The 26,945-nt window shown below is 38.1% G+C and overlaps 1 protein-coding gene across 12 annotated transcripts in view; it reads left to right on the top strand.

Moving 5' to 3' along the window:
- The first annotated feature begins 401 nt into the window (after positions 1 to 401).
- The window catches only part of kmt2cb (lysine (K)-specific methyltransferase 2Cb), a 117,812-nt gene continuing 91,268 nt past the window's right edge, over positions 402 to 26,945 (top strand). For all 12 annotated transcript variants that reach the window (XM_077214023.1, XM_077213887.1, XM_077214112.1 and 9 more), the window contains exons 1-4: positions 402 to 1,115; positions 3,993 to 4,175; positions 19,002 to 19,090; positions 24,731 to 24,884. In XM_077214023.1, the coding sequence (XP_077070138.1) occupies positions 3,994 to 4,175; positions 19,002 to 19,090; positions 24,731 to 24,884 (425 nt within the window). In that variant the 5' untranslated portion in view covers positions 402 to 1,115; position 3,993. The remainder of the gene's footprint in view (positions 1,116 to 3,992; positions 4,176 to 19,001; positions 19,091 to 24,730; positions 24,885 to 26,945) is intronic.

The raw sequence follows: 26,945 nt of genomic DNA, 5'->3' as shown, positions 1-26,945 counted from the left end.
GGCTAAAACTGTTGTTTAAATAAATAAAAATTAAAAAAACACCAATTACATCTTAAGGCAGTCGAACACAACCACTTGACCCCATGGCCTGGATGGAGACAGTATAGAGCAGTCGACCGGTTCCTGTACTGGAGTCCATTCCGCGTTTTGCAGAAATTCTGTGCGTGTTAAAAAAAAAAAAAGTCGCCTCACCTGCTGAGCGCTCCAACATATCACTCCGCAGGGGCAGTTTATATTATTTTTATTTTACACTGGCGTTTGTAAACAGGATAATATATTATTTAAAAATACATTCTAATGTTATTATGGAAGATAATGATGTGCACTTCCTAATGAGAAGGTGTCGTTCCTTTGAGTGCCGTGGCTAATGTTGTGGCACTATTTAGCATGGTGTCGCTCACAGTGCGTGATTCGGTTACACTCAAATATGGCTACCATGGAGTGCAAGCTACAACTTTAAAATTTGTACTAATGCAGAATTGTAACGTTTTACTTCATTCCCCATTCTACAGGCGCGTCTAATTGTCGTCTTTTACGTGTACAAATTGTGAATACCCCGGCAAGGATACCAGCTCGATGGGTTTAGCGTTAATAAAGTATAGCTCGAAATTTGCAGCTTGCTCCGCGAGCTGATCGAAATCGTAAGGATTGAAAGCTTGAAAGCGAAATCTGCTTTCGGTTTTCCTTCATTTGGGGATATATTTTGGCTGTATTTCTCCGAATGTGTCCAAAGATTGGCTCCTGTCATCGCCTCGCAGGCGCTCAGATAGCGGTCGGTATGGCTTGTTTTCGGATGAGGGATGTAACCCGCGAGGATTTGGCGATGTGGGATGAAGCGGAATAAAGAAAAGTGATCCGTTCGAACCGAAGGAAAGCGGATGCGTCCTGCCTATGGATTAAACATTATAGTTTTTCTGTGGATTTTACTGGAATACGTGTACAATATTGCCGAAGATATCGCTTTGTCACGCTGGCTTATTTTCCAGAGGAATAGTGGTGTATTCCTCCCCAACCCCCCAGCGCCATCCACAAACACTAAACAAAAGTACTATATGTCACGTATATGACGGTTCTTGTCATGAAGGAAATAAATAAAAATTGCTAGGGTCGAAGAGGTAAGTAAATATCGATCTACGAGTGTGTTGTGTGTTTATCTCATAACAATTTGCGAGTGCTTTTGTCGTTTCTGTCGCCTTTCTGCATGCGAACACTTGATTTCGACCGAGTGTGCAGCTTTTCTTCTTGTATACTCTCGCTAGCCTCCCAATTAACTCTAAAATCATCAAAACGTGTTTAAAAACGTCCTGCATCTTTACTGTCCACTGCCTTTAATGGTCCGTTATATGATTCCCGCATGGATAGGTGACTCCAACCCTGAGTAATGTTCCCAAGTTAATCAGCCCGGCTGCAAGGCCTCTACTGTATGCACTTACAGCCTTTCTTGCGCATTTACAGTCATCTTTCCACTGTAACACCATCACATCTAAGTTGACACTACATTGCACGCGATGATCATCTGTCGAGCGAGAATTTTTGGACGGCACCTTTAACGTTACTTTGTATGCAGGTAGGTTTAGCCTTTGGACTACCCTAAAGAGTGCAAATCCGCCTCTCTTATTTAAAGTCGCCGGCTTGTCCTTGTTTTTTCCCATTCTATAATAAAGTATTAAGTAGGGAAAACGTATGAGTATAAGGCACGATGGTATTATTGGCACCCTGCGTATGTAAGGCTCTGAAACACAAAGCTCTGGAGACAACTGAACAAAGGCAAAAAGCTGGACATGCCCCCTCATGTGAAGAAGCACTTGCTTTGTGTGCTTCTGTTGTTTCAGTACGGCTATCCACTGGTTCCTGTTTGTGTTATTTAATAATTTACTTATATATATATATATAATATACTCTCCATATAACTTCAAAAGATGTTCTCTATACGAGGCTTAGAAAATTTTCATCATTTCAGATCTATTGTGGCTATTTGTTTTTCCTTATCTTACCCTTAAAATGACTATTGTTGGTGTAACAGTGTAGTCAAGTTGGTTGAGTCATATTACATAATTTGTTGCTTGAATTTAACTAGTTAGATTAGCCTAGATGTTACCACATCAAGCATGTTTTTATGCTACTTAGAAAAATGCTTACATTTATAGTTTATAGGGTTATGTAGATCTCTATTAACCCTGATGGGAAATTGCAAAATAGCAGGAGTATCAAGTGTAAACAGCAAGTATACATTAATGCAGTTATATGACCCAAATATAATTCACATGTGAATGCATTAACTGGTGGTGCTACCATGTTGTGTGTCAGAAACACCTGTTCATTATCCTTACGTCTGATTAAACGGAAAACTTTAATTTGCATGTAGACATGCTTTTGCAAACTGTATTTCTCAAAATGAATCCAAAAACATTAATAATTTTGCAGCAGCATCATTCTGTACATGTACAGCTGCGGTTTAATTGAGTTAACAGAATGAACGATCCAAGAGTCTCTCTCTTTTTATAAGCTTTAACCTTTTAATTTACTGTACTCCTATTTAATTTTTATACTTTCTTTGTAATACCTCCGCCATACTCTGTAAGAAAAAATCCTTTGCCCTTGCAGATGTTAACCGTGGGCTGATGTTGACTATGGACTCAGACTTCAGATCCATAAGTTGATGCTTTCTTTTCTGTTAAAGAAAAGGGAGTTTTGTTCATGTCTCATTTGCTTCTAGTCGACCATATAAACATTTAGCAGATGTATGCATTTCTAGTGTTTTTCTTCTGTGAAAAAGTATTAAAGTATTGATGAGTCATCTTGCACACAAGGGCGTATCCAAATGTTTGTCCAATCAAATGCGTTCTAGAATGATAATGTCTCTCCCCTAATATTGACTACATTTGGCTAGCAATAGCATGTAGAAAATAATGCTTCTCAGCTGTGACTTAAACTAAAGCCCTATTTGCTGTTTTAAAATAGATGTTTTCTTCAATATGCCCTCCCCCAACTTCCAGTTTCAATCAGAAATCTATTAAAAAAAATAATGGTTTTGAGCCAATGGCCACCACAGACAATGTGTATGTACACACTAATGGTAATGCACACGGCCTCAATGAAGGCTTGACTCAACCATGTGAGGTCTAATTGTTTACTCAAGGCAGGATACCATGAGCGCAACACTGGGAGGGATCCCACGTAGTTCCCGGAAAAGACAGCATCCCGTTGGCAATATGCCTTGTCAGCTGAGTGGACAGGTTGGCAGAAGCACCACGCAGAGCAGGCGCAAGGGTCAGCACTGGGGATCCGGCAGAGCAACAACTAACAATATGCACAACATTCAGAAAGTATACAACAACACAACCGAAACATTGGTCTATCAGTGTCACTTTCAACTTTACTTTTTATCGATTGTGAAGTCCGATACTGTACTAATATGTCACACGTCAAAAACATTAAGTAGATAGATGTTTGTTTTTTAAAGCTAAACTTGCCTTTTAAAAATTGCATAACTGTTAATGATTTAAAAAATTTTTTTAAAATTTATTTGCCACTCTTAAATTGAGGTGGAAATGTGTACTAAAAGCGTGTCTAGTGTAACAAAAAACTTAATAGCATTGTGTGGATTGTTTTTATTGGAATTAATTAAGTGTGCTAACACTTGTTTTGAATTTGTATGGAACTTTTGCTGAGTTGTAAGTTAGACTCCACAGTCCACACTATGAACAAATTATACAAGCTTATTAAAATATAGTTTTAGTATTAACCTCAGGGATTATTTTTTCCTCTGGCATTACTCGTTTTTTGTTTTTTTTAATAAAATAAGAATTAAAGCCTCACTGGTTGGAGAATGTTGTGTTTTGAAGGTGTAAATCTGCTGCAAAGCTGGAAAACGTGCTATGTTGAAAGCTTTCCTGGAAACAATTTTGTCAGCCTACAGGATAGCAGTCATTTATGATGTTATATACTTATTTGTGAAAATAATCTAATATGTGTTCACATCTCTTTCACAGAATGTCATCAGAGGAGAAAAGTCTGGACCCCTCTGACAAAGGACCCTCGCCACCTCCTAGCAGCTCTGGGGCCACTCCCACTGGAAGTCCGGCCCCCACGGATAAGCGGCCCCGGGGCCGCCCTCGTAAGGACGCATTATCCACGGCAACAACACTTCCATCTGTGCCCAGACAGAGAAATAAGTAAGTTTAATTAAAACTTCTGAGGTGCTGTTTTTATTAACCTGAATAGCAATTTAAATGTCTTTAGAAAGAAATGTTGATTATTGGTCCTATAAGTTAAGAATCTTATGAAATTCATCCAGTTGGTCTAACTCTGTGTCAATGCTGGAAGCAACGTAAACTTGGCTGTCAACATTAAAGGCATTTAAGCTGCGTGTCACTTTTTATCAACCACGGACCAATCAGTTTTGAGTTTGTGTGTCCTATTTAAAAAAAAAATGGAAATCTGTTGCTGTAAAATAAAATGTTAAAGGTTATTTTTTAAGTAAAGAAATTACCAAAAATCATAAAAAGTGGTGGTTGAAGGAGAGGGGTTGAAATGCGAAACATTGCTGACATTATTTATTTTTATTGAGTAATTCTTTTTCCATTAAGATGCCTTTTCTGTCAACTAATGCTGGTTTAAACTTAAAGTCTTTAATAAAAATCAATAATTTAATAATATTGTTAAAACTAATCACAAAACAAAGACATTTTTATTCTGTACATAATTTTGTGTTGCCTAAATTCACTTGAAGCATTTAAATGGACTGATATTGTGTGTGTATGTGTGTTTATTTTTAGCTAATCGCTATTAGCCAGATTCTCAAAATCGATGTATAGTCTTCATACCTAAAAACATTACACATTTTATTTCAGATGTTTGCTACAAATAAAGTAGAAGGGTTAGCAGTGCAGCACATCGCAAAGAAAAACGGAAGTAGAATGCACTGTTTTACGCCACGATGGGCGTTTTCCGTGATAGACGTCTTTGTTGATTTGTAACGGGAACATTCTAGTTTTGATGCACCACTCATGTCCATTGTAGGCATGGTGTAAAATGTTGATTCATGAAAAGCCTTCCTCCTATGCGAAAAGCAATGCATTTGACCAATTTAGCTTCATGGACACATGGCAGTGGAGGTCTCCTCATCTGCTCTGATATCTCTCTGTGACAGGCCACTTTAAATGACGGTGCGTTCAATTAACCCCTCTGAGCCCTTCAGCTATTTATCCATAGAACACATTAAAGAGAAGCACCTGTTTGCCTGACTGGCATCTTGATCCAGGATGGGGCTTTAGGCTAACCAGAATCCATTGAATGTACAGAAGCAGTTTTTGAACGCTAATCCTGGCAGACTTCCTCTGTTTCACAACTGCATTTGAGAAGAGTATGTGTATCTTTCTGACTCAGATAACCGTCTAAATGGAGGGGAGGTGCTTGGCATTTTTCCTGAGGGGATTAATTATATAGGAGTCTTTGAAATGAAAAGCACAGGTGCCTCTGTCAGCTTAGGAGCTTTACCTTGACTGTGTAAGGTGTGAGTGTCATTGGGACAGTCTGATGCAAGGTGCTTTCATTAATAGATCTCACAAAATCATCTTCTTCAAGAGAAGAAACTTCCTACTACCTACCATTCAAATGTCTACAAACTGATGGTTTGCTATGGTTCTTGCATAAAACAGTTGAAATAACAAGATTTTTGCTCTTTCTGACATTGTTAGTGCATCATAACTGCCTGCTTGTGTATCTTTTGGTTGTTTATGGTTGACCAACGTCATAACTAGGCGTACACTACCATTCAGATGTTTGGGGTTGATACAATTTGTAAATGTTTTTGAAAGAAGTCTCTTATGCTCACTGAGGCTGCATTTATTTGAACAAAATACAGTAAAAAGAGAAATACTGTTTAAATAATATAAAATACTCTGTTAATATATTTTAAATGTAATTTATTCCTCCAGATCCACATGATCCTTCAGAAATCATTCTAAAATGCTGATTTGGTGCTTATTTCTTATTATTATCAATGTGGAAAACATTTGTGCTTCCTAATATTGTTGTGGAAACTGTGACATATTTAAAATTAATTATCTGTAACATTATTAATGTATTTATGTATGTAGAAAAATTCTTAATGACCCCAAAATCTGACATGGTAGTGTATTATTATAGAATTCATGTGGTCACATCATCACAGTCAGATGTCAGACTTGTGCTTGATGTCCATCAACTTCCAAATGAAAGAAACTAAGGACATTTTATTTGTAAAGTCAGGTGTATATATATAGCATTTTTTCACAATAAATTTTTTACAGAAAGCATTTTTACAGAAAAACATCTCTAAATGTCTTGAATGTCTTAGGCTGCACTTACATTACATGGTTCAAATGACCCAATTCCGATTTTTTTTCCTACCATGTGGCACAGATCGGATATGACCAACGAACGTGTATGCAGGAAAAAAGCACATGGTTTCCGATATTCTCAGATTGGTTTCAGGCATTATTCATATGTGGAAATAAACCTGATGTGAATCGGATACGTGCATTTACGTTTGCCATAAAAGCGGACATATTGGATAATCCCTTGCCAATGCCAGTTGTACGTCATTGAAAAAGTGCATTGGCCATCAAGACCTGCAGTGTAAATGCGGCCTTACGAGAATAACATGGCTCTAATGCCTTGGGAAGTATTTAATTAAATGGATCACTTAAAATAAATTATAATATATAAATACCTTAACTTATATAAAATTGCTTTGCCATAATATTTCAGTCATACCACCCACCCCCTAATTAATACCTGAGAAAAAGCTGCCACCATGATGCTATGATATTGTGGGTGGTTACTATGCAGTTGCTAAGGTAATACGAGGCTGATGCTCTGCTTACTTGCCAAAGACAACAGATCCAACCCTAAAGAATAAAATTCCACATTCAATTTAAGTCTATGGGTTTTTTTACTCATCCACCAAGAAGTCTGATCACTTAAAAAAATAATAACATGCATCTCCTCAACAAAACAGATTATTTGAGGTATCATCCAAGTCTACCACAAACAATGCGGGACAAATGTTATTGGTTTGTTCAAATCCTAATAGAAATAGCGAGGCTTGCCTTGGCAAACACCCCTAGTAAAGGAATTCTTCTGTTTATTGTTTTCCATTTTCCTTTGTTACATACTTTGGTTTTGTGGTTCTCTAAGGATTAAATTGAATTTGGCCCCATATTTTTGAAAGGAAACCATCGGATCGGTTTGCTTCACAGAATCCAGTCTTTGAAATCCATTGCATAAAACTCCACTCCAGATATTATACTGTAGTTGTGTGTTGGCTCTACTTTCTAAAACAGTCTCTCTCTCTCTCTCTCTCTCTCTCTCTCTCTCTCTCTCTCTCTCTCTCTCACTCTCACTCTCTCACTCTCTCTCTGTGGTGGTGGTGGGATCATGGGGGATAAGTTATAGGTCTCTGGGCTTGGGGGTTGGGTGCCGGGCATGCCTAAATGGACCATGCAGTTTCTATGTTCTCTTTTTTTCTTTTTGCAAAAGCATAGACCAATACCAATGTGTATGTATATTTACACAAATATGCTTAATCTTAAACATGTGTGTTACAGAACGATTTTTATTTTACCTGTGACATTTGATGCTTTGCAGTTTGCAGAGCCAATACAGGATTTTAAAGCAAACAACGTCAGCATTACGTAGGGACACATGACTGGCAATTGCAGGTGGATACTAGATGACATCACAGCTGTCGGTCCTAAATGAGACCAAGGTCGAGTTTTATAAATTTGTACCTACATTTAGCTCCATCAGCCATCAGCATAGTCATGATTCCATATTCTTAATTAAATTTTTGTCTAGTTGCATTTGCTGTTTCACATATGGAAGTACGGAAGTAATATTGTTTGTGAATGGCTTTTCCTGTTGACTTTATTGTTCCGTTCGTTTAGATGAGTAAAGACTGTTCCTATATAGGACATTTTCATGTTCCCTCATCCAGACGGAGATGATGTTTTGCTGTCTGGGAATTGTGATGCATATTTAATCCTCTGTCTACTACAGAGGCCTACTAAGTCATCTTGGGGTTGGGCGTTAACACAATTCATTTCTGTGGTACCTCCATCCAAACGATTTGAATAGCTGTAAGAGATTTACTCTAAAGGTACACATACCAAACCAATCGAATCGATCCTAAAGCGCATCATGAATGACAGATTAATGACCTAATTTGTGATTAAATCACAAAGGGACGTGCTACTGGCTACCTTGGTGCTCAGGTTACAATGTAACCTTTGTGGCCTGACAAGTGACATTTTGAAGACACATTGAGCTCAGACTAATGTGTAAACTTTGTTTAGGTATGGCTGCCCACTGCTCCGTGTGTGTGTGTTCACGCTTTGCAGGGTGTGTTCACTAATCACTGCTCTTAATGTGTGTATACTAATTTGGATGGATGAAATGCAGAGGACAAATTCCGAGTATAGGTTACCATACTAGCCTTTCACATGTCACTTTCACTTAACATAATTTTGTTGCTTACAGTATCATATGAGATGAGCCATAGCAACAAAAACATAAACGCATTGTGATTTAGGTCTTCTTTCATTTTGGTGGCTTTATGCGAGTAATATTCCAAAGTTCTGAAGAATACTTGAAAGTAATTCGGCCAGGCCAATTTTTGCTTGCATTTGGCATTTTCAAGTTCATCTTGGACCCTTTTTGGCATGCTTTGATTAAATGAGTGATCCTTTTGGCATTAGCCGCAAAAGATCGCTAAACTATAGGTTGATGTGATAATCTTTTTTTTTTTTTTGGCATCAACCTATATGGATCCTCGCTTGGTTGATAAACATAAATTGTTGGTCCTTCCATCTTGTGTCAGGTTTATCTACTGAAAGCTTGGCAATTGTGGTTGATATACATTTTCTAATTTTTTTTGTTTGTGTACGTGTGTTCGTGTAAAAAAAGTAAAAGATTTTGAGGAAATGTAGTATAAATATTTTTATTTTACTTTGCATAAATATGTTCACTGTAATTCAGTTAATTTAATTTGATCAATTTAACTACTATAATATAATTATATATTTTTTTTATTTAATTGTTTGTAAAAATGTATATAGAATTTTGTAGAAATTATATATTTATAAAATATATAATAATTTTATTTAATAGCTGTAATAAATGTTTTATTTGGCATATGTGTGTGTATATATATATATATATATATATATATATATACTGTGTATATATGTATATATATATATATGTATATATACACACACATATATAAATCATATTGGAATACTAATTTCATCTGATAGTTTCAACTAGATTCTTAAAACTGGACATGTGGTCTATGGTTCTGAAGGTTTTGCTGCATGTGTCTTTATAACCTCTGGGGTGAAATCCCACCCATTTGTCAGCATTCAGCCTTATTAACAGTCTGGTATAGGAAGTCATTTGCAGGGAGGAGTCATTTTTGGCATGGGACAGACTGCGATTTCTCTCTCCAGTGGCACTGGTAATTACCCATCCATCCCTCACACACTCCCTCCTTACGGCAACCCAAGAGAAGGGCTGGCTTCCCTTTCAACTCTGCTTGCTGTACCTCCTCCATCTTCAAACTGTGTGACTTTAATTTGAATGCCTAACAATTATCACCCTGATGAAGTGATACATAGATCAGACAAGAAGAGCCCCCGTGGGAATCTGACAGCCACGGATCTTCACTGCGCATTTGTGGGGCGGATGTGTAAAAACGCAAATGGATGTTTGGCTATAGATGGATGTGTGCTTGTTGGTTGGTTCTCAACTGGTGGATTGGATTCCAGAATGGGTCACAGGTCTGTTTTGTTAGGTTCGCTGACAATAGGGGAAAATGGTTATGCTACGCCATGTACATGTTATAGGATTGGAATGAGTGTGAATTGAGATTAAGATATTGAATTTCTTGGAAATTAAGAATGATTTACAAACAGAAACTACTAGCCATTGACACAGTTATGACCTGTTCACACCAAGATGAAATTTGACAAAGACAAAATATTTGGTGTGATAAGCATTTTAATCGGGATGAATGCATCTGTTCAGACTGACACAAACATTTGCATGACCTCAGACCTAATTTCTTTTTCCATCACATTGCGAAGAAAACTGCCCAACCAGTAGGATGTGTGCTTTTGGTCACATGCCAAGAACATTCGTGTTGGTTTGAACAGGCTTTTAGAAAACATATTTTACAGTCTTGTGTCAGACTCATTTGGTTTGGTTAATTTCCATAAGAATAAAATTGTACATCCATAAAAATAAACATTTAGGCTATTAATGGGGCTATAGGAAACTATTAGTATTCTGAAATTGGATAACACCATCATACAAAATTTGAAATAACACAAAGGCTCAATTTCAAAAACTACAAGTTCACAAACACAACAAATTGAGCAACATGGCCAAAAGGAAGTGTCAAACTAATTTCACACACTTGAGTTTGAACTAGAGGGTTCTCTTTTGGGGGGGAGGAAAGTGCAATAAAGACAATAACTGTTCACAGTTACACCTTGTTTGTGGCAGTCTGGTGAACCCTAAATCCTGGAATGGCATATCTTCAACTAAATTAACCATGTAGCCATTTATCACAAATTTCTCCTATAGCAATAGTGTTAGAAATGACATTCCTTTCGGAGCTTTTATTATTGTACATCTTGTTGTTCATGTAGCTGTCATCTTGTTTTGCACACATTACATGTGTGTTTTAATGAGCTAAACAAATATCACCATCATGGGGTTTAAATTGTTAATGTAACTTATTTGAACAACTAGGTTATGATTAAATACTACTATCACACACACGTAGCATTACACCGTCACTGTTGCAAACATGCTGTAGATTATGCATATCATTCTCTGTAAAATCACTGGGGGACCCCTAAAGCTGGGGGGCCCTAGAATTGCCACTATCTTGAACCCCCCTCAGTGACAGCCCTGTTAAAATATACCTTGAGATTTCAGTCTTTCCATTCAAATAAATAGTAGCTGTACTTGTATGGCTGGAAATAGCTGCCCGGGGTTGTAACCAAGATGGCTGCCGAATGATCTGTCTTCCTGTTGAAGGATTTTGACGTCTCACAGGGAAGCTTTACTATTGCTGTAAACACAAAGAGGAACTAACTGAATGTATGTGCTAACGGTTTCTAAATGTTATAGGGAAGCTGCATATAGACACGTATAACCAGGTTCAGATTTCACCCATTTTTCAATTTTGTAGCTGTCTGTGAGGTATTGGACCACCCAACCTGATCTGATGAGAAAATGTAACCATTTCATGAGGTGCCGATTTCATGTGAATTCGTACAATGTGATTTGAACGGAAATGTATGATTTTTTTTAGAGAAAAGTAAGGACAAAAGTCCACCCCTCAACATAAACGTGGCCAAAAATGGCAAAATATTTAGTGGCCTTAACTTGTCTTAACCATTTTAATCCCAAATCACTGGTCAGGAAATTAGCAAGAATTGCTCAAATACTGTAGATAAAGTAACTCAGCACGGAATAGCCTTCCCCAACTTGCAGATGGCTTTTTACAAGAAGTTGTTCCACTCAATGATAATGGCTGTTCAACTGTTCATGAGTAGTTGAAAAATGTCTCCCAGTTTGTTTAAGTTTAATGTCAGACCAAATATTCACTATAGGGTTTAAATCTGGACTCTGACCTGGCCAAAACATGAGCTTGATGGACTTGTGCTCAAGCCACTTCTTGGTTGTCTTTGCAATTTGGAAGAAGCATTTCTTGTTGAGAAATCTGATCATTCCTCTTTAGATAGCATCTTTTCAATTGTGGGAAGCAAGCCATTCTGCAATATTCTACTGTACTCCAAAGCATTAAATGACTTTTCACAGTGAAGCAGCTCCTCACACAATGACACAGTCTCTTCCTCCATGCCTCACTGTGGTAGAGATGCATTTATTATTATATTTCTCTGCAGATTTTCCAAGACACCGCTCTGGAGCATCACCATGCAGCTCATGTATAATTGTGATTCATCACTCCATACACAATTATATATATAAATATCCCACATTCTGCCAAAAACTTAATTCTGTCTTTGATGTTTTTATGAGACTGCAATGGCTTTTTAATTAGTGCATTTGCTTACATTTTGCTAATTTCCTGACCAATAATTTTTGGTTGAGATAGTTGAAAGCTTAGTGTTTAGCCATTTTGGGCTTGGCCCATTTTCTTTGCCCAGGAGTTCATACTCTACATCAGATACTGTTCTCTGAGTACTGCGTGTTCTGAAAGACTAGAGCGTCACGTAGCACCATAGCAACAACTTTAGGCTGGGCTCTCTCTGAGGCCAAACTCATGTGACTGGCAGCCTGTCATGCACTTCTCTGACACTGAATAATACATTGAAAGGTTAAGGAAAAAAGAGAATACTTTATTGGCTTCAATAAAGGTAATGAGATTTGCATTTCTATCTTTTCTTTCTGAAAACAAACATGAGTCAAATACATCATACACTAGAGAACAATGAGCTTTTTTAAAAGACACAACACAGAAGTCAGTAAAAATAGTGCCCGTATTAGTTGTTATTAAGTTCTCCTAATATCCCCAGTTCCAGACAGATCCTTGGTCAATCAAACCTTGAAAAAATAAAGAATTTTTTTAACTCGTGGAAGTATTCAGTTTATCAGCAAAATGCAGCTGGGGAAGTAGGTTGACTAAAGGGACGTACACACAGAATTCGTTTTACCATTCCACTGCGCTACTTTTCAATAATTTTTCCAATGAAAAAGACACTAGATGGATGCTGCTTTTGAACGCTGCTTTTCCAGTGTCTTTCTAAAAATCTTCTGAACACAAATGAAGATCTTTTTGATTATTTCTGATAGCTGTCAGTCCCTCCATTGACAGCTACACAACTACAACTTTGACGCTTCAAAAAGTTCATAAAGGGATCGTAAAACTAATTCATATGAATTGAGCGGTTCAGTCCAAATTTTCCGAATAGACTCGATCGCTTTAAATGATGATTAGATTGAATTTAGGCTTTTGTTCACATTTAAACATTGATCAACGGACATAAACATAAGCTCAACGAACCTGCCTGACACGCGAGAACAAACCTTTTCCTTACACTCAAACGCGTAACGCGAGAATGAACCTCATTGGTTCTTGCAGAAGCTCAAACGTGCTGCGTAACACAAGAATGAACCTCATTGGTTCTTGCACGTTAAGCAAACATGCTTGAGCTTCTGTTTACTATAACTGATGTGGAGTTGAGGAATGTTTATATCTGAATAAAAGCCTAAATTAAGTCTGTTCATCATATAAAGTGTCAAAGTGTCAGTTGCATAGCTGTCAATGGACAGAAAGCTCTCAGATTTCATCAAAAACATCTTCATCTTTGTTCCGAAGATGAACAAAAGTCTTATGGGTTTGAAATGACATGAGGGTGAGTAAATGGTGACAGATTTTTCATTTTTGGGTGAACTATCCCTTTAAGTTTCTAGACCTTGCAGGGTTTTTTTGTTCCACTGACCTGCATCTAGTATTTTTAACAGCAAAAACGTGTTCTATGTGAATGGCCCCAAAGGAAGTCTTGCTGGTTAAAGTCGATTTAAATAATTTTTTTTCCTTTTTTTTTAAAATACATGTTCTTGGTGTTTTTGTGCACAATTCTATGGAAGTCTGTTTTTGCCTCCAGATTAATACAACTAATGATAATAATAAGTAAAAGGTACAGTTTTGGGTCAGTATAATTTTTTGAATACAGTAAGTTGACTAGGGTGCATTAAATTGATAAAAAAAAGTGACAGTAAAGTGAGTAAAGTATTATATATTGCACGAAATCAGCATGTTAAATAAATGCAGTCTTGTTGAGAATAAGACATTCAAAACATTTTAAACATTTTTTTTTAAAGGTATTGTAATTGCAAATATATAAGGGGATTTTGTATCTCGTATCTCTTAAGTGACTATATTTTTCACAGTTGCCACATTCTTCACAATAAGTCTCACTCTGCCTCTGAAATTTATTTCCTTTTCAACCAAAGTCTCCAAGCCCTCTTATTTTTCACCCCCTCCCCTCCAATCACCGGTCATCTAGAGACCACTTTTCTGGTTGGTTGGTTGGCTATTTTCCTTTCGAGACACATGTAACTTGCAAAGCTTTAAATATCTAGGCTAAATTAAAAAATATCTAGACTTTAAATAAAAAGGCTATTTAATGTCAAATTACTGATCACACAGACCACATTTGCACAAATTGGATGAAATGCAGTGATCAAAACCTGATCTGACTGGACACTGCTCGTGCGAATGAGTCACCAAGAAGATGAAACCCTGTTCAGTGTGTAATCTAGCTTTGAGTGGCGACACCAGAGCAGGGTTGTGTGTCCGCCCTCAGGGCTTCTGAGGAAATGAGGAAATGTCATCTTCATGATGCTCCTATATTGAGCGGCAGCTTTAATGAGAGATATCACACCCGTTACTTCCCCCTCAGTGCATGTAAACAAATGTGCCCGAAAACACAAACACACCATTTTAACAAGGCCGTCCCACCCTTGCTCAGGGCCCCGAACACTCAGTTGGGAACCATAGACAACTGGTACTGTATTTAACTAATATAGTGCATTAGTGTCAATCCACTTTTTCAGCTGCGTTGGTATTTTTTCCATTCTTTTTTCCCATATGGATTTAAAACGTTTATTTAAAGCATTGATCCAAAACCAGTAAGTTTCGAGGGGAATTACATTATTACACATTTTTATTGAAAGCAAAAAAGTATTCAGAAGGTGGACAAAAAGACAAAGGTACAAGGATTTAATGAGGGAAAGAACTACAATCCCATGAAGTATTGCGAATGACAAAAAAATTAAAAACGATGGTGAACATAAAACTATTACAGTGTAACTTCGCTAATTTTCAACCCACTTTGTATTATTACAATGTATGTAGTATATGAAATGAACATGTTTACTGGTTGTGGTTTGTGGTCAGTTTGAAATATTGACTACAAACACAGAGGTTTTTCAGATTTTCTGTTGTGGTGTTCTCTCCATGTTAATGATTCTTTGCAGCCTCTAGCCTCTGCCTACAATGCGCTGGTTACTACACTCTTTGAATTCTTGCACCCGTCAACACCATTATTATCTTAGGGAGTTCAAACCTGTCTTGTTTGGATCGATAGAATTGAACTAAAGTTCGTTTCCCCCCTTGGTGCGGATCTTTTGGGCAGGTGTGAATACAACAATCGCACTCGGGTGCGGACCAAACAACCTTACCGAGACCCAGCTGAAGAGGTCCGGTTCCAAACAAACTCTGGCACTGTTCGAATTTCTGTCCAATGAATGGATGACCTTAGCACACGTGTGATTTTGTTTACAAATTTTGGTTCACTTGCAAAAAGGGCAGTGTGAAAGGAAACCACACCAAACAAAAAAAATCAACATTGTATTTGGTCAGGACCAAAGTAAGTGAGCTAGCGGACTTTCCTAGCGTGAATACACCCTTAGTTTGCTAAGAAGTGTGAATACACCCTTAGTTTGCTAAGAAGTATTTCCTACTAAAGCAAGGCGGTATTTGACTTTGGTCAAGTGTATCCATAGCACACTGAAGGGAGTGGCCTTGCCCGGCAACATGCCCAGTGCATTATGGGTGTTGATGTTTTCCAACCTATTTGACAAAAGGGAAGACAACAGCCTTTATTCCTATTTTTTTCTAGTCAGGTATAAGGGTGTCACGATTTCGATTTAAAATCGAAACCGATCGAAATTAATTCACAAACTCAAAAATCGAAATAAAAAATGGAATCGTCGATAGTGCCACGCCCCCATGTCGCGCCCCTGATGGAAAGTTCGGATCGTTTTACTGACTCTATTGTTCAATCTCGTTCATCAAAATTAACTAATCTTTTTTTCTAGTCATTTCAGGGGGTTTAAATGTTATACTTTTAACAGGCAAATTCTCCGAACACATTCAACGAAATCTTGATCACATTCTGAATTAAGAAATCATTAAATGCAGTCAAAAGTAAATTATAGGGAACATTAATACTTGACCTTCCGAGTCTTTTTGTCATTTGTCGCGTGACAGAGGCAATGAACGGATCGTTCATGAACGGGAAAAAAACACGCGTGTTGAAAGGCTGTGAGTCCTCTAACTTGGATTCTATGCCCGAGCCCGAACTTCGCCGATATTTCCCGTCACTATCCTCGGGCCGGGCTCTTGATCTATAGACGTGCACTCCCAACGCAATAGAGTGCGGTGCGGGACTAGATTTGATGGCCGAGTGCGAGGGCGGGCGGTAATGCACTCACTCTGTGTGTGCGGGAGAATAAAAAGATTCGCGGGACTCCCGCAAACTAGAAATATCTAGGCTTATGAATAAAACATATAAAAACTAATACATTTTTTTCATCTGTTGCAGAAAAGCAACAAGAACAACTAAAACAAAATAGAAACGATTTACAGGCCAGAGTTTCTATTTATAACATGTTTGCAGTGTTGAGCGATTTAGCCAATCACAGACATATGTGTTGATTTCTTGAACGCAATGACCAATCAGAAGCATTTAAGATAGACTCTCCTCACCGCTCAAAACGGACTTTTTGTTCAGTGCTGAATTCTGTAAGCTGGCAAATCCTCTAATTATAACAAACAAAGTGTAGGCTATATATTATGAAAGATTCATTGTGCAGTCAGCTTCACTGATAATAACAGAGATGTGTGAGTTTGCGATGAACTGATGTCAGCTTTTTAGGAGCAACAGCAACCTGTGCTTAAAAAAAAAATCGAGAATCGAATCTAACCGTGACCTTAGAATCGAAAATGTAATCGAATCGAGGATTTGGAGAATCGTGACACCCCTAGTCAGGTATCACCAATTTAAATATAAATTCGCATTTTTTTTTTAATGTTTTATTGAAAGCCAATTTTGCCAGCGGTGAAGCAACTCTTTAATTTAAAGCTGCAGTCAGCAAGTCTGGCAGATTGAGTGGACTTAGGCAACATTTTGAATGTTTACAACTCTCATGCCCCTCCCCCACTATCAATGAATACCCTCCCACCGAGTTCGTGTCCGTCAGTGCGTGTGCACCAGATTTTCTGTGAACGCGCCCGTCTCATCAGTATCCATCATAAGTCAGTAAGCATGCAAACTGACATGATTTTAGTATGATCTAGCTGCTTCAGATGGTAGATTGTTACTAAATGGATTACCCACCAATTAAACGTAAATAAACACTATCGTCTGTCTGAAACTCTATTATTGTTGCATGGTATATGCGGCAGACATGGTCATTGTACATTGTTCTATTGCTTATATAACAGAGCTAGTCAGATAGCACATTTAATAACAGTAGCTTTACTACTGTTCTTACTCTCGTAAGAAAGATAGAGTAGCATTGATTCTTCCAAAAAGCTGAACTTTATCCCTTCATCTGGACATGTTTATCCACCTCACACGGATTTCAGTGCAAACAAAGCTAACGAACCTGCCCAACAAGTGCTAACGTTAGCTATCCATACCAACACATTTGGGCAACACATACTTAGATTACAAAAATAACACTAAGAAATAAAGTAACTGGTTGATAAAGCACAAATACCAGTCGAGAAGAAATGTTGCAAGCTCTGCATCCAGCTTGAACCCAATTAAATCACGTAATCTCCTTTCACATGCCGATCCGATATTGATCCTGGATTTATTACGGGCATGGTCGCCTTCTTTCTTTACTTCTTTCTTTTCAGCAGGTGTTCTCTTTTCCTGTGTTGTTTTTGACCTCCTAGCTCTTGAGGTTCACCGAGGAATTGGAATCTTTTCCGCCATCACTCTTCCTTACTGCGCGAACTTCAGGCGCGTGAATGTGATTTGTAACGTGCGCGAAGGGTGGCGTGTGCACGACCTGTGATTGACAGTCAGATCTCACACCCCCCTGCGCTGATTGGACCCGATGATCCAGGAGTGGTGGATTTTTGCAAAACAAATAACACGCTCCGGGTGGAGTTAGAAGCTCGGGTTTTTTCTAAAACCACTTTATTTATGTTGTTCTGTTGGATTATAGTGTCAATTTCACGGAATATGATCAAAAAAATTTTTGCCAACGGCAGCTTTAAAGTAATGCAGATTAAAGGGATAGTTCACCCAAAAATGAAAATTAGCCCATGATTTACTCACTCTGTAGTCATCCTAGGTGTATATGACAATCTTCTTTCAGACGAATACAATCGGAGTTATATAAAAAAATGTCCTGGCTCTTCCAAGCTTCATAATGAGAGTGAATGGCTGTTTTGACTTTGGAAGTACATTAAAGCACATCTATTCATGATTAAAGTGCTCAACACGGATGACACGTTGTGCGTCAAGTTCAAGTGTTACTCTTTCGGCGTAAATCGATGCGTACGACCGTCTGCCGGAAGCTAGTTATTTTAGTCGATAAAGTTTTAAATATGGATATTTTTCTTACACAAACGCATCGCTTCACTTCAGAAGTCCTTTATTAACCCCCGCAGATCCGTGTCGAGCACTTTAATCATGAATAGATGTGCTTTAATGTACTTCCGAAGTCAAACAGCAATCACTCTCATTATCAAGCTTGGAAGAGCCAGGACATTTTTTAATATAACTCTGATTGTTTTCGACTGAAAGAAGAATGTCATATACACCTAGGATGACTTCAGGGTGAGTAAATCATGGGCTAATTTTCATTTTTGGGTGAACTATCCCTTTAATGTGATGTAGTTTAAATGTGATTATTTTATTGAAAAATGTATAATTTGAAATAATACGAACAGATGTCTTATATACCGTCTCTTATATGTCTTATAAACAATCAATTAACAACCTCAAAACTCACAGAAGGTCTGCCTTTGAGATGTGTAAATTATAGTTAAAAAATCAATATCCCTATGGATAAAATTTATGAGTTTTTACTTCCGGTATGAACGTTGCACTCTATTCATGATCGACCAGTCTTCCCTGAATTTAGCTTGGCAATAATAAATATCTCTTTCTCAGGAATCGGGGGCGAGGAAAAGCTCTGGTGGAGGATGAAGACAGCACAGATGGAATGGAGACAGCAGAAACAGGAAGCACACAGGAGACAGGTAACTGCAGACCTCTTTTCCTTTTCTTACTTTCACCTTTTTCTTCTGGCTTCCTCTCCCACTCTTTCCTCTCTTTTCTTCTCTCCTCCTCCACATATACCCTCTTTAAACTTCTTTTCCCACCGCTCTGGGTTTCCTGTGTCAGTCTTTTCTTTTCAGCCGTCACATCCCCCTTCCTCAAGAGTCAGAGAGCGAGGCTACTTCTCCTCTGAGGCAGTTCCAATGATAAACAAAATCACAATGTGGAGCCCTGAATTGATTTTCTTTCCCAGCTGTGCAGTCAATCTAACTCAAACCTTGGCCGGCCGAGGAGGAGCTTTCAAGAGGCTCGGCCGTCCACACTCCTTGAGCAGGATTGATGAGATTTTCGCCCATCTCCACATGGCTCCGCTCTCTAGCTCTAATTGAAAGGATTTGACTCTATCCACAGCCTTTCTGCTCTGGAGTCTCCCCACCACCTTTCAAAGCATGTGATTGAGGTTCGCAGCAGCCGGTGGAAGCTAATGCCCACTGAAAGCCTTTTAAAATCACGTCTTGTGCATTTTGTCCTCATTTTCTCTGCCCTTTTGCCTGCTTGTGGTTGGCGGCCTTCTGTTGAAGGTATGATGGGCATTCAGGTTCACAAGCAGCTTAAAGACTTGTTTTGGTTGTAATTATACCATTTAACTTTAGAGTCATTTTTAAATTAGTGGTGCTTTCTGACCACGTGAGCAGCACGTTCTTGGTTCTTAGGATGCAACATTTTTTTACAGACCTCCACATGAGAAACAATTACCATCCGAATAGAGCTTTTGAAAGCATTAAAATTATACTGTAATTATTAACTGCAACAAACTTAATGGCAAATAAACTGAATAATTGACATATTACCAAATTGGCCATTATTCATTGTTGAATTAGTTAAAACGGTCATAGTAGTTTCTTCATTCGTTCTGTGCCTACATGCCTACATGGAGCTGTAATAACCAGCTAAATTGTCTTGACACTGCAGGAGAACTGACGCTGCCTTTGAAGGTCAAGTCACTTTCACCTTGGAGGTTGGAACACTCCCTCACAGTCAATAATATGAGCTAGCATCATTAAAGGTGCTGTCAGTAACTGATTAGCCTCCTGAACCTAAGAAATAACCTTTGTGTCAAGGTCACTACTGAAGTAAATGGCACCATAATTATGAAAGACCTTTCAAGTACACAGAATTACTACACTACTAAAGTGCTGCTTCTTGGAGGAAGCTGTCTGTCAGTCGTTTTTATACTTTTCTTAAGTCCACTAAATTTTACGTTTTCTAAAGAAAATTTGAGTGATGTTTGCCTGTGATGTGCAAAACTCACTGACTCGATGCTAGAATGTTGCAGACAGTTGCCGTTGCTGTTTTGTTGATAAGGTGTTCTGAATGTTTTAGCATGTTGCAATTCAGTTTATAGGGTGTTTTAGCACGTGTATGTGTAGCATATTACTGTTCAGATGCTAAGGTAGAATTTATTAGCATGTTGCTATAGAGGGTATGCATTGACATCATTTTCCTGCCAAAACACACCCCTCAACCGGACTGAGTGGAAAAACAACTTGACGCTTGGCCATACTTTAAGATGGAATTTGTTGGTGAAATTTAATGGGTTAGTTCACCCAAAAATGAAAATGATGTCATTAATGACTCACCCTCATGTCGCTCCAAGCCCGTAAGACCTCCGTTCATCTTCAGAACACAGTTTAAGATATTTTAGATTTAGTCCGAGAGCTTTCTGTCCCTCCATTGAAAATGTATGAACGGTATACTGTCCTTGTCCAGAAAGAAAATAAAGACATCATCAAAGTAGTCCATGTGACATCAGTGGGTTAGTTAGAATGTTTTGAAGCATCGGAAATACATTTTGGTCCAAAAATAACCAAAACTACGACTTTATTCAGCATTGAATTGTCTTCCGGTTCTGTTGGGGATCCGTGTTCAGTGACGCTGCTGACGTAAGACGCTGCTGACGTGTGTCTGGTGCGCCCGAGCTTCGTTTACAGTCTGAGGGAGACGCACGCTGGAAACAAAACAATCTTCACAAAAATGTCTAAGGATTTCCACACAGAGGAAGACTTGCATTTTTTTGCCCAGCCATATTTATTTGACCCCGAATACACGGACGCACCAGACACACGTCAGCAGCGTCTTACGTCATCAGCGTCACTGCGGACTCGTGAACGCGGATCCCTAACAGAACCGGAAGACAATACAATGCTGAATAAAGTCGTAGTTTTGGTTATTTTTGGACCAAAATGTATTTCCGATGCTTCAAAACATTCTAACTAACCCACTGATGTCACATGGACTACTTTGATGATGTCTTTATTTCCTTTCTGGACAAGGACAGTATACCGTTCATACATTTTCAATGGAGGGACAGAAAGCTCTCGGACTAAATCTAAAATATCTTAAACTGTGTTCTGAAGATGAACGGAGGTCTTACGGGCTTAGAGCGACATGAGGGTGAGCCATTAATGACATAATTTTCATTTTTGGGTGAACTAACCCTTTAAAGGGGACTTATTATGCCCCTTTTAACAAGATGTAAAATAAGTGTTTAATGTCCCCAGAGTGCATATGTGAAGTTTTAGCTCAAAATATTCCACAGATAATTTTTTTAATAGCATGTTAAAACTGCCACTTTTTGGGGTCTGTGTGCCTTTAAATGCAAATGAGATGCTGCTCCCGACCCCCTTTCTAGAAGAGTGCGGGCTTCAAGAGCTCATGCAACAACTAAAAAGGACAATATCACACTGAAAATGTTAGAAACTGTCAGTGGCAGTGGTCCAGTCTTGTATGTTCAAACAAATGGGAGTCGGACAATGATGCCTACAGAGCCAGAGAATATGCTGCATGGAGATTGGTATAGTTTAGTTTAATTATGGTTATAACTTATGTTGTCATGTTGCTTTTGTCCACTATTAGTACAAGCCTGTTGTAGTGGCCCCCGTTCGAATGATGACCAAAATCATTCTGAAGGATATTTACGTTTTGCTGCCTGGATTATGGTTGCTTCTGCAAAATGCAACAATCTATTTGCTTCCATTTCTTGTTGAATCTGTTTGTACAGTCATTCACTCAGCTCTTTCCCATTTTAGATGTGTTTTGTGTGGTTTTTCACTGCATTCACACTGAACATCAACCAGTCTTTTTGACACTCAGTGGGTGTAACCGCAGTGACTCGCACCTACTGTGACGTTCTGTGCATAGCCTCTATTCAGTTGCTAAGATGTTCTGAGTGTTTTTAGCAAGTTTTTACTATTTCTAGGGTGTTCTGAGTATGTGTAGCAAATTGCTATTCAGATGCTAAGGTAACATGTTGCTGTTTTGTTGTTGCGGTGTTCTGAGTATATGTAGTCCATTACTATACCGGTGTTAAAGGTGGTGTTTTATTCACTGTGTTAAGGTGTTCTGAGTTGGAGCATGTTGCTATTCAGTTTATAGGTTGTTCTGAGTGTTTTAACATATTCTCACTGTTTGTAGAGTGTTCTGAGGATTTGTAGCATATCACTATTAAGATGCTAAGATGCTAAGTGTTTTTTAGCAGTTTGCTATTTAGTTGCCGAGGTGTTCTGAGTGTTTTAACATGTTGCTATTCCGTTTGCATGGTGTGTTTTAGCACGTTGAGGTGTATGAAGTGTTTTTAGCATGTTCCCACCATGCCTTGTAGGATGTTTTGAGTGTATGAAGCATATTTTAATTCAGTGGGTTCTTAATTTTTTTTTTTAGCATGTTGCAGTTTAGTTGCTATGGTGTTCTGAGTGTTTTAGCATGTTGCTATTCAGTCTTTGTGGATTGTTCACCCACTTTATCATCTGCCACATGGAGACTGATTGATTAGAAAAGGAATAGCACACTTCTCCACAACAACCCGCACAACTTGAGAAATCAATTAATGTCTTCTTAGGTACAAACATTATGGAATGAGCTGCTGCAAGTTTAATACAAAGCTTTTGGGCTTAAACATGAATATCCCTAACAGTAAATATGAGCTATATCAATGCTAATGTTGCCTTAAGAAGCACCATTACCTAGTTTTCTTTCCAAATTGACCCTAATTTGTGGTGTCTGTTGTAGTTCCACTGAAGCTCTGTAAGATTAGACTGCACTGGATGAAGTGAGTAGCCTACAGGAGGTGGTTGACTGCAGCTGTGGTTGAATGCCGTCTATTTTAGACCACAACTAGATCTCGGCTCACTAGGCGCTCTTAGTCACAGGTGACTCACACCTCTAATTGTTCACATTGTGTATGTTCTGAGACAACCTTTTCCCAGTTTCTCTTTTATTAACACATGGCACATGTGCGCTGCATATTTCCCCATAAATCAAAATGGATAGGGGTACGTGTATGTTTTTCGAACTGGGAAACCAAAGATCCTGGGTCTTTCTACACTTTTGCTTAGCAGGCTGCTGTTGACATTATACAAATTCAGCCATTGTTCACACGTCATTCGGGATCTTTAAAAATGAAGGATATTGGCCTGGATCTGAAAAGCTGGTTTACTGGAAACAATTAGCATGGTTCATAATAAATAAACATTTCATGGATGAAAATTAATTTGAGGCAAAGGTACACAGTCAGAGGTCATTCTGGCTTGTCTCTGTGTCAGTCTCGGTGACATTCCTTTTGAGCAATGCAACACTTAGATTGACTTGTAAATATCAATGCTCATTTAAAAGAACCAGTTGTCTTTTTGATAGATGCATCGTCTGTTTTATTTACTCCAAAACACATTAGCTTGACCAACCTAAAACTTACAGTGCTTTTGTGTCATTTGAGGTAAAGAAGATTTCTGTTTGCCCCAGGGGACAACTTAAAAATAGTAAATACATCTATTAATTTTAAAATTGAAATAATAAATAAGTTAATAACTTTTCAAATTGACTAATAGGCTAAATAGACAATAATATAAAGCGTTAATAAATCACTTATTAAATGGACATAAATAGACATTTAAAATTGATTAATGTTTAAAATGTTAGTTAAATGTCACTAAATTGTCATGTATTTTCAATAATGATTCATCAGTTTATTATGTGTTACATTTAAATAAATGAACACCTTTTATTAAGTGTATATAACTGAACTGCGTCTTTCAAATCAATATTTTTTTTACTAATAAAATTATCATTTATTTTTATTCTGAAGTGATTTTCTGCCTGAGAGCGTCAAAAAGATGGCTGCTGAATGAACTAACTTGCCTAAAAGGACTTTGAACTTGCTCCATCTCTTCCACCCAACAGAGTATCAGACTGCAATTAGCGATCCATGTTCTTTGATGCTGTTTGTGTTTGAGAACTTACTCAAGTGCAAGCGAAATCGTGATTGGCAACATAAATAAATTATGTGAAGTTTGTTTTTAACAGGATTTTGTTATTTTCCCCTATGTAGACCCACATTCTATTATAAATGACAAGTAAAAAATATAAATATACAAATATTTTTAAATACTTTTAAACCTTGACAGTTTTACACTATCACCTGTAGTGTGTAGCTTCATTTTTATTAGATAAATAAATCCAGTTGGCAAAACGATCATGCATTTAAGGGTTAATGATCAGCCAAAATATCGGTATTGGTGCAGCTTTAATTAACATGGATGCATCTCTCTTTCTGTGTCTCTTGTTAGTCACTAAAGGGCAGCAGGAGGAGACGGAGGACGCCTCTGCCGTGGCAGTTTCAGCAGAGGGGGGGGAAGAGGAGCAGCCGTCATCCCCTCTTCCTGCGAGCTCTGAGACGGGGGCGGCACAAACATCATCAGCCTCTGGAGAAGCTAAAAGCAGGTCAGAGCAGCATCCTCTCGCCAGGCTGAGTCACAGCCGGGCGTGGGAAGCGTGCGCTTGTGGACGTGTGTGTATGTTTGTGAATGGCTTCGTGTTTTAAGCCTTTTTGACTTTTGCGCCTTTCCACCAAGATCTCAAAATGGAGGGTCAAACGATAGCACACGTGTGCTGAAGTATGTGTTGCTGTTGGCTACCGTTCTGTCTTTACATGGGGAATGGGCACATGATCAGCTTAATAAAAGAGCATTCTGGGTAAAGAAGACTGCAGTGCAGGAAGCCTGGAGTAAGTGCTGCTGTGGCACAGCCCTCCAGCTCAGAGAGTTCAGTGTGTATCTAGGAGCACAAAGATCAGAAATGTGCTACATTAGAATATATTAATATACATTCAACTGCATTAGGCCTTTCATGCAGATTTTATGTTTACATTCCCAAAATCTGTAATATGCTGTCAAGTACTGTATCCCACAATGCAGTTTACTCATTTTGACCACTAATTTCTAGTGTGACATGACAGAGAATTAATATCGACAATTTTTAGCATTACTGGCTATAAGTGGAATACTTCAGTCATTCATTGTTCAGAATAGAATAGTTGCTTACTACTTATACTGTATGTTGACTATTATTTTTTGCATAGAAACCGTAGGCATTGTGTACAATAAATATTTCAAACAGAAGTATGCTACATCAGTGGTTCTCAACTGGTTTGGTCATGGGACCCAGATTTTCCATGACCACTAAGCCGCGACCCAATTTTTTTTGCACACATCCTACACACTTTCTAGTTGTTTTTTTGAGTATGGGGTCTCTGCGGGAAAAAAGTTGGCGTTTCTAAATTTGTGGGTGTTTTCAAACTGGTGGGTGTTTATAAATAATGCAATGAAAATGATGGTTTTCACCATACCCCACCCATATTTATTTATTTAAGTTTATTTAGATAGGGACAGATACAAAAAACATAGATAAACTTAAACAGTCATCTGGTGTATGTATTATAGTGTTTTAGCTAAAGCTAATTCACAACACTTGTCCCTAATAGGGCTTTTAGTTAAAAATAAAAATACAGACTAACATTATTATGAATGAGATAGAGATCAAATTAAATGAAATGCAATGAAAAGAGCAAAAACAACAACAACAAAAATCAGTATACAGAAAGAGCACAATGTAAAAACTAAATGAGAGCAATATTGTTCCTGAATTAACCACAATTTGGTATGTTTTTGATGGTGGGTAATGTTGGAATACATTTCAAGTGTTCTGGTAGAAAAGGCAGTTTGGGCAAATGATGTTTTACGGAAAGGGATACTACAATTGCCTTTTACCGCTGCTCGGGTGGTGGGTCTGGTACCACTTTTCTGTCTTGTTATTGTTTTGCAAAGGGGTGGGAAAGCAGCGTTATTTAGGCATTTGAAGACCAATTTAACAAAGTGCAGGGAGATAAAATTACCAAAACTTAAAATCTTATATTTGCTTAGAATTTGCCAATGATGCCACCACTAAACCCTACCCTAACTGTGACTTGGGCAAATCAGTTGACTTTGTCGAAAACGCCTCTCTGTTTATTGCCTCTCCCACTGATCTGGTAACTCTTATTACTCTCCTGCAGAGACTTATACTTGTTTTTTTTCCAAGTGCTCAAGTCACTTACACATGCTCTGTTGTATGCGCACTGTCCATACAGTCACAAAAATTGGGCTACATGCGGACGGGGTGTGGGACGTCCGCTGACCCCCCGATGAGGAAAATTACGTTATACGGAAAGTGGGCTATTAAATACCAAACTAGTTTTTGTTGATACAATAAAGTAAATTGGTATGTATGAGCCACCACAGTCATTTAAAAATATACAAAATTAAAATAAAGTGCCATTTTGGGGTTGCAAAAACAACAGTTTCCATGGTAAATTCACAATACTAACATGAACTGTTAATGAAACATATGGAAACTACTCCTGATAAATAGAATGAAGATCATACCTGCATGCAAATCCTTCCCAGTAACCACACGACATACCAGTTACGTAATATATTGCGTTTATTTTTGGTAATTTCATGACTT

Source organism: Siphateles boraxobius, unplaced genomic scaffold, assembly GCF_051911475.1.
Source record: "Siphateles boraxobius isolate OS27281-9 unplaced genomic scaffold, OSU_SipBor_1 1, whole genome shotgun sequence".
In the NCBI taxonomy this organism is placed as follows: Eukaryota; Metazoa; Chordata; class Actinopteri; order Cypriniformes; family Leuciscidae; genus Siphateles; species Siphateles boraxobius.
Note: the sequence above shows the minus strand (reverse complement) of the source record. Positions and strands in the feature narration are given on the sequence as shown.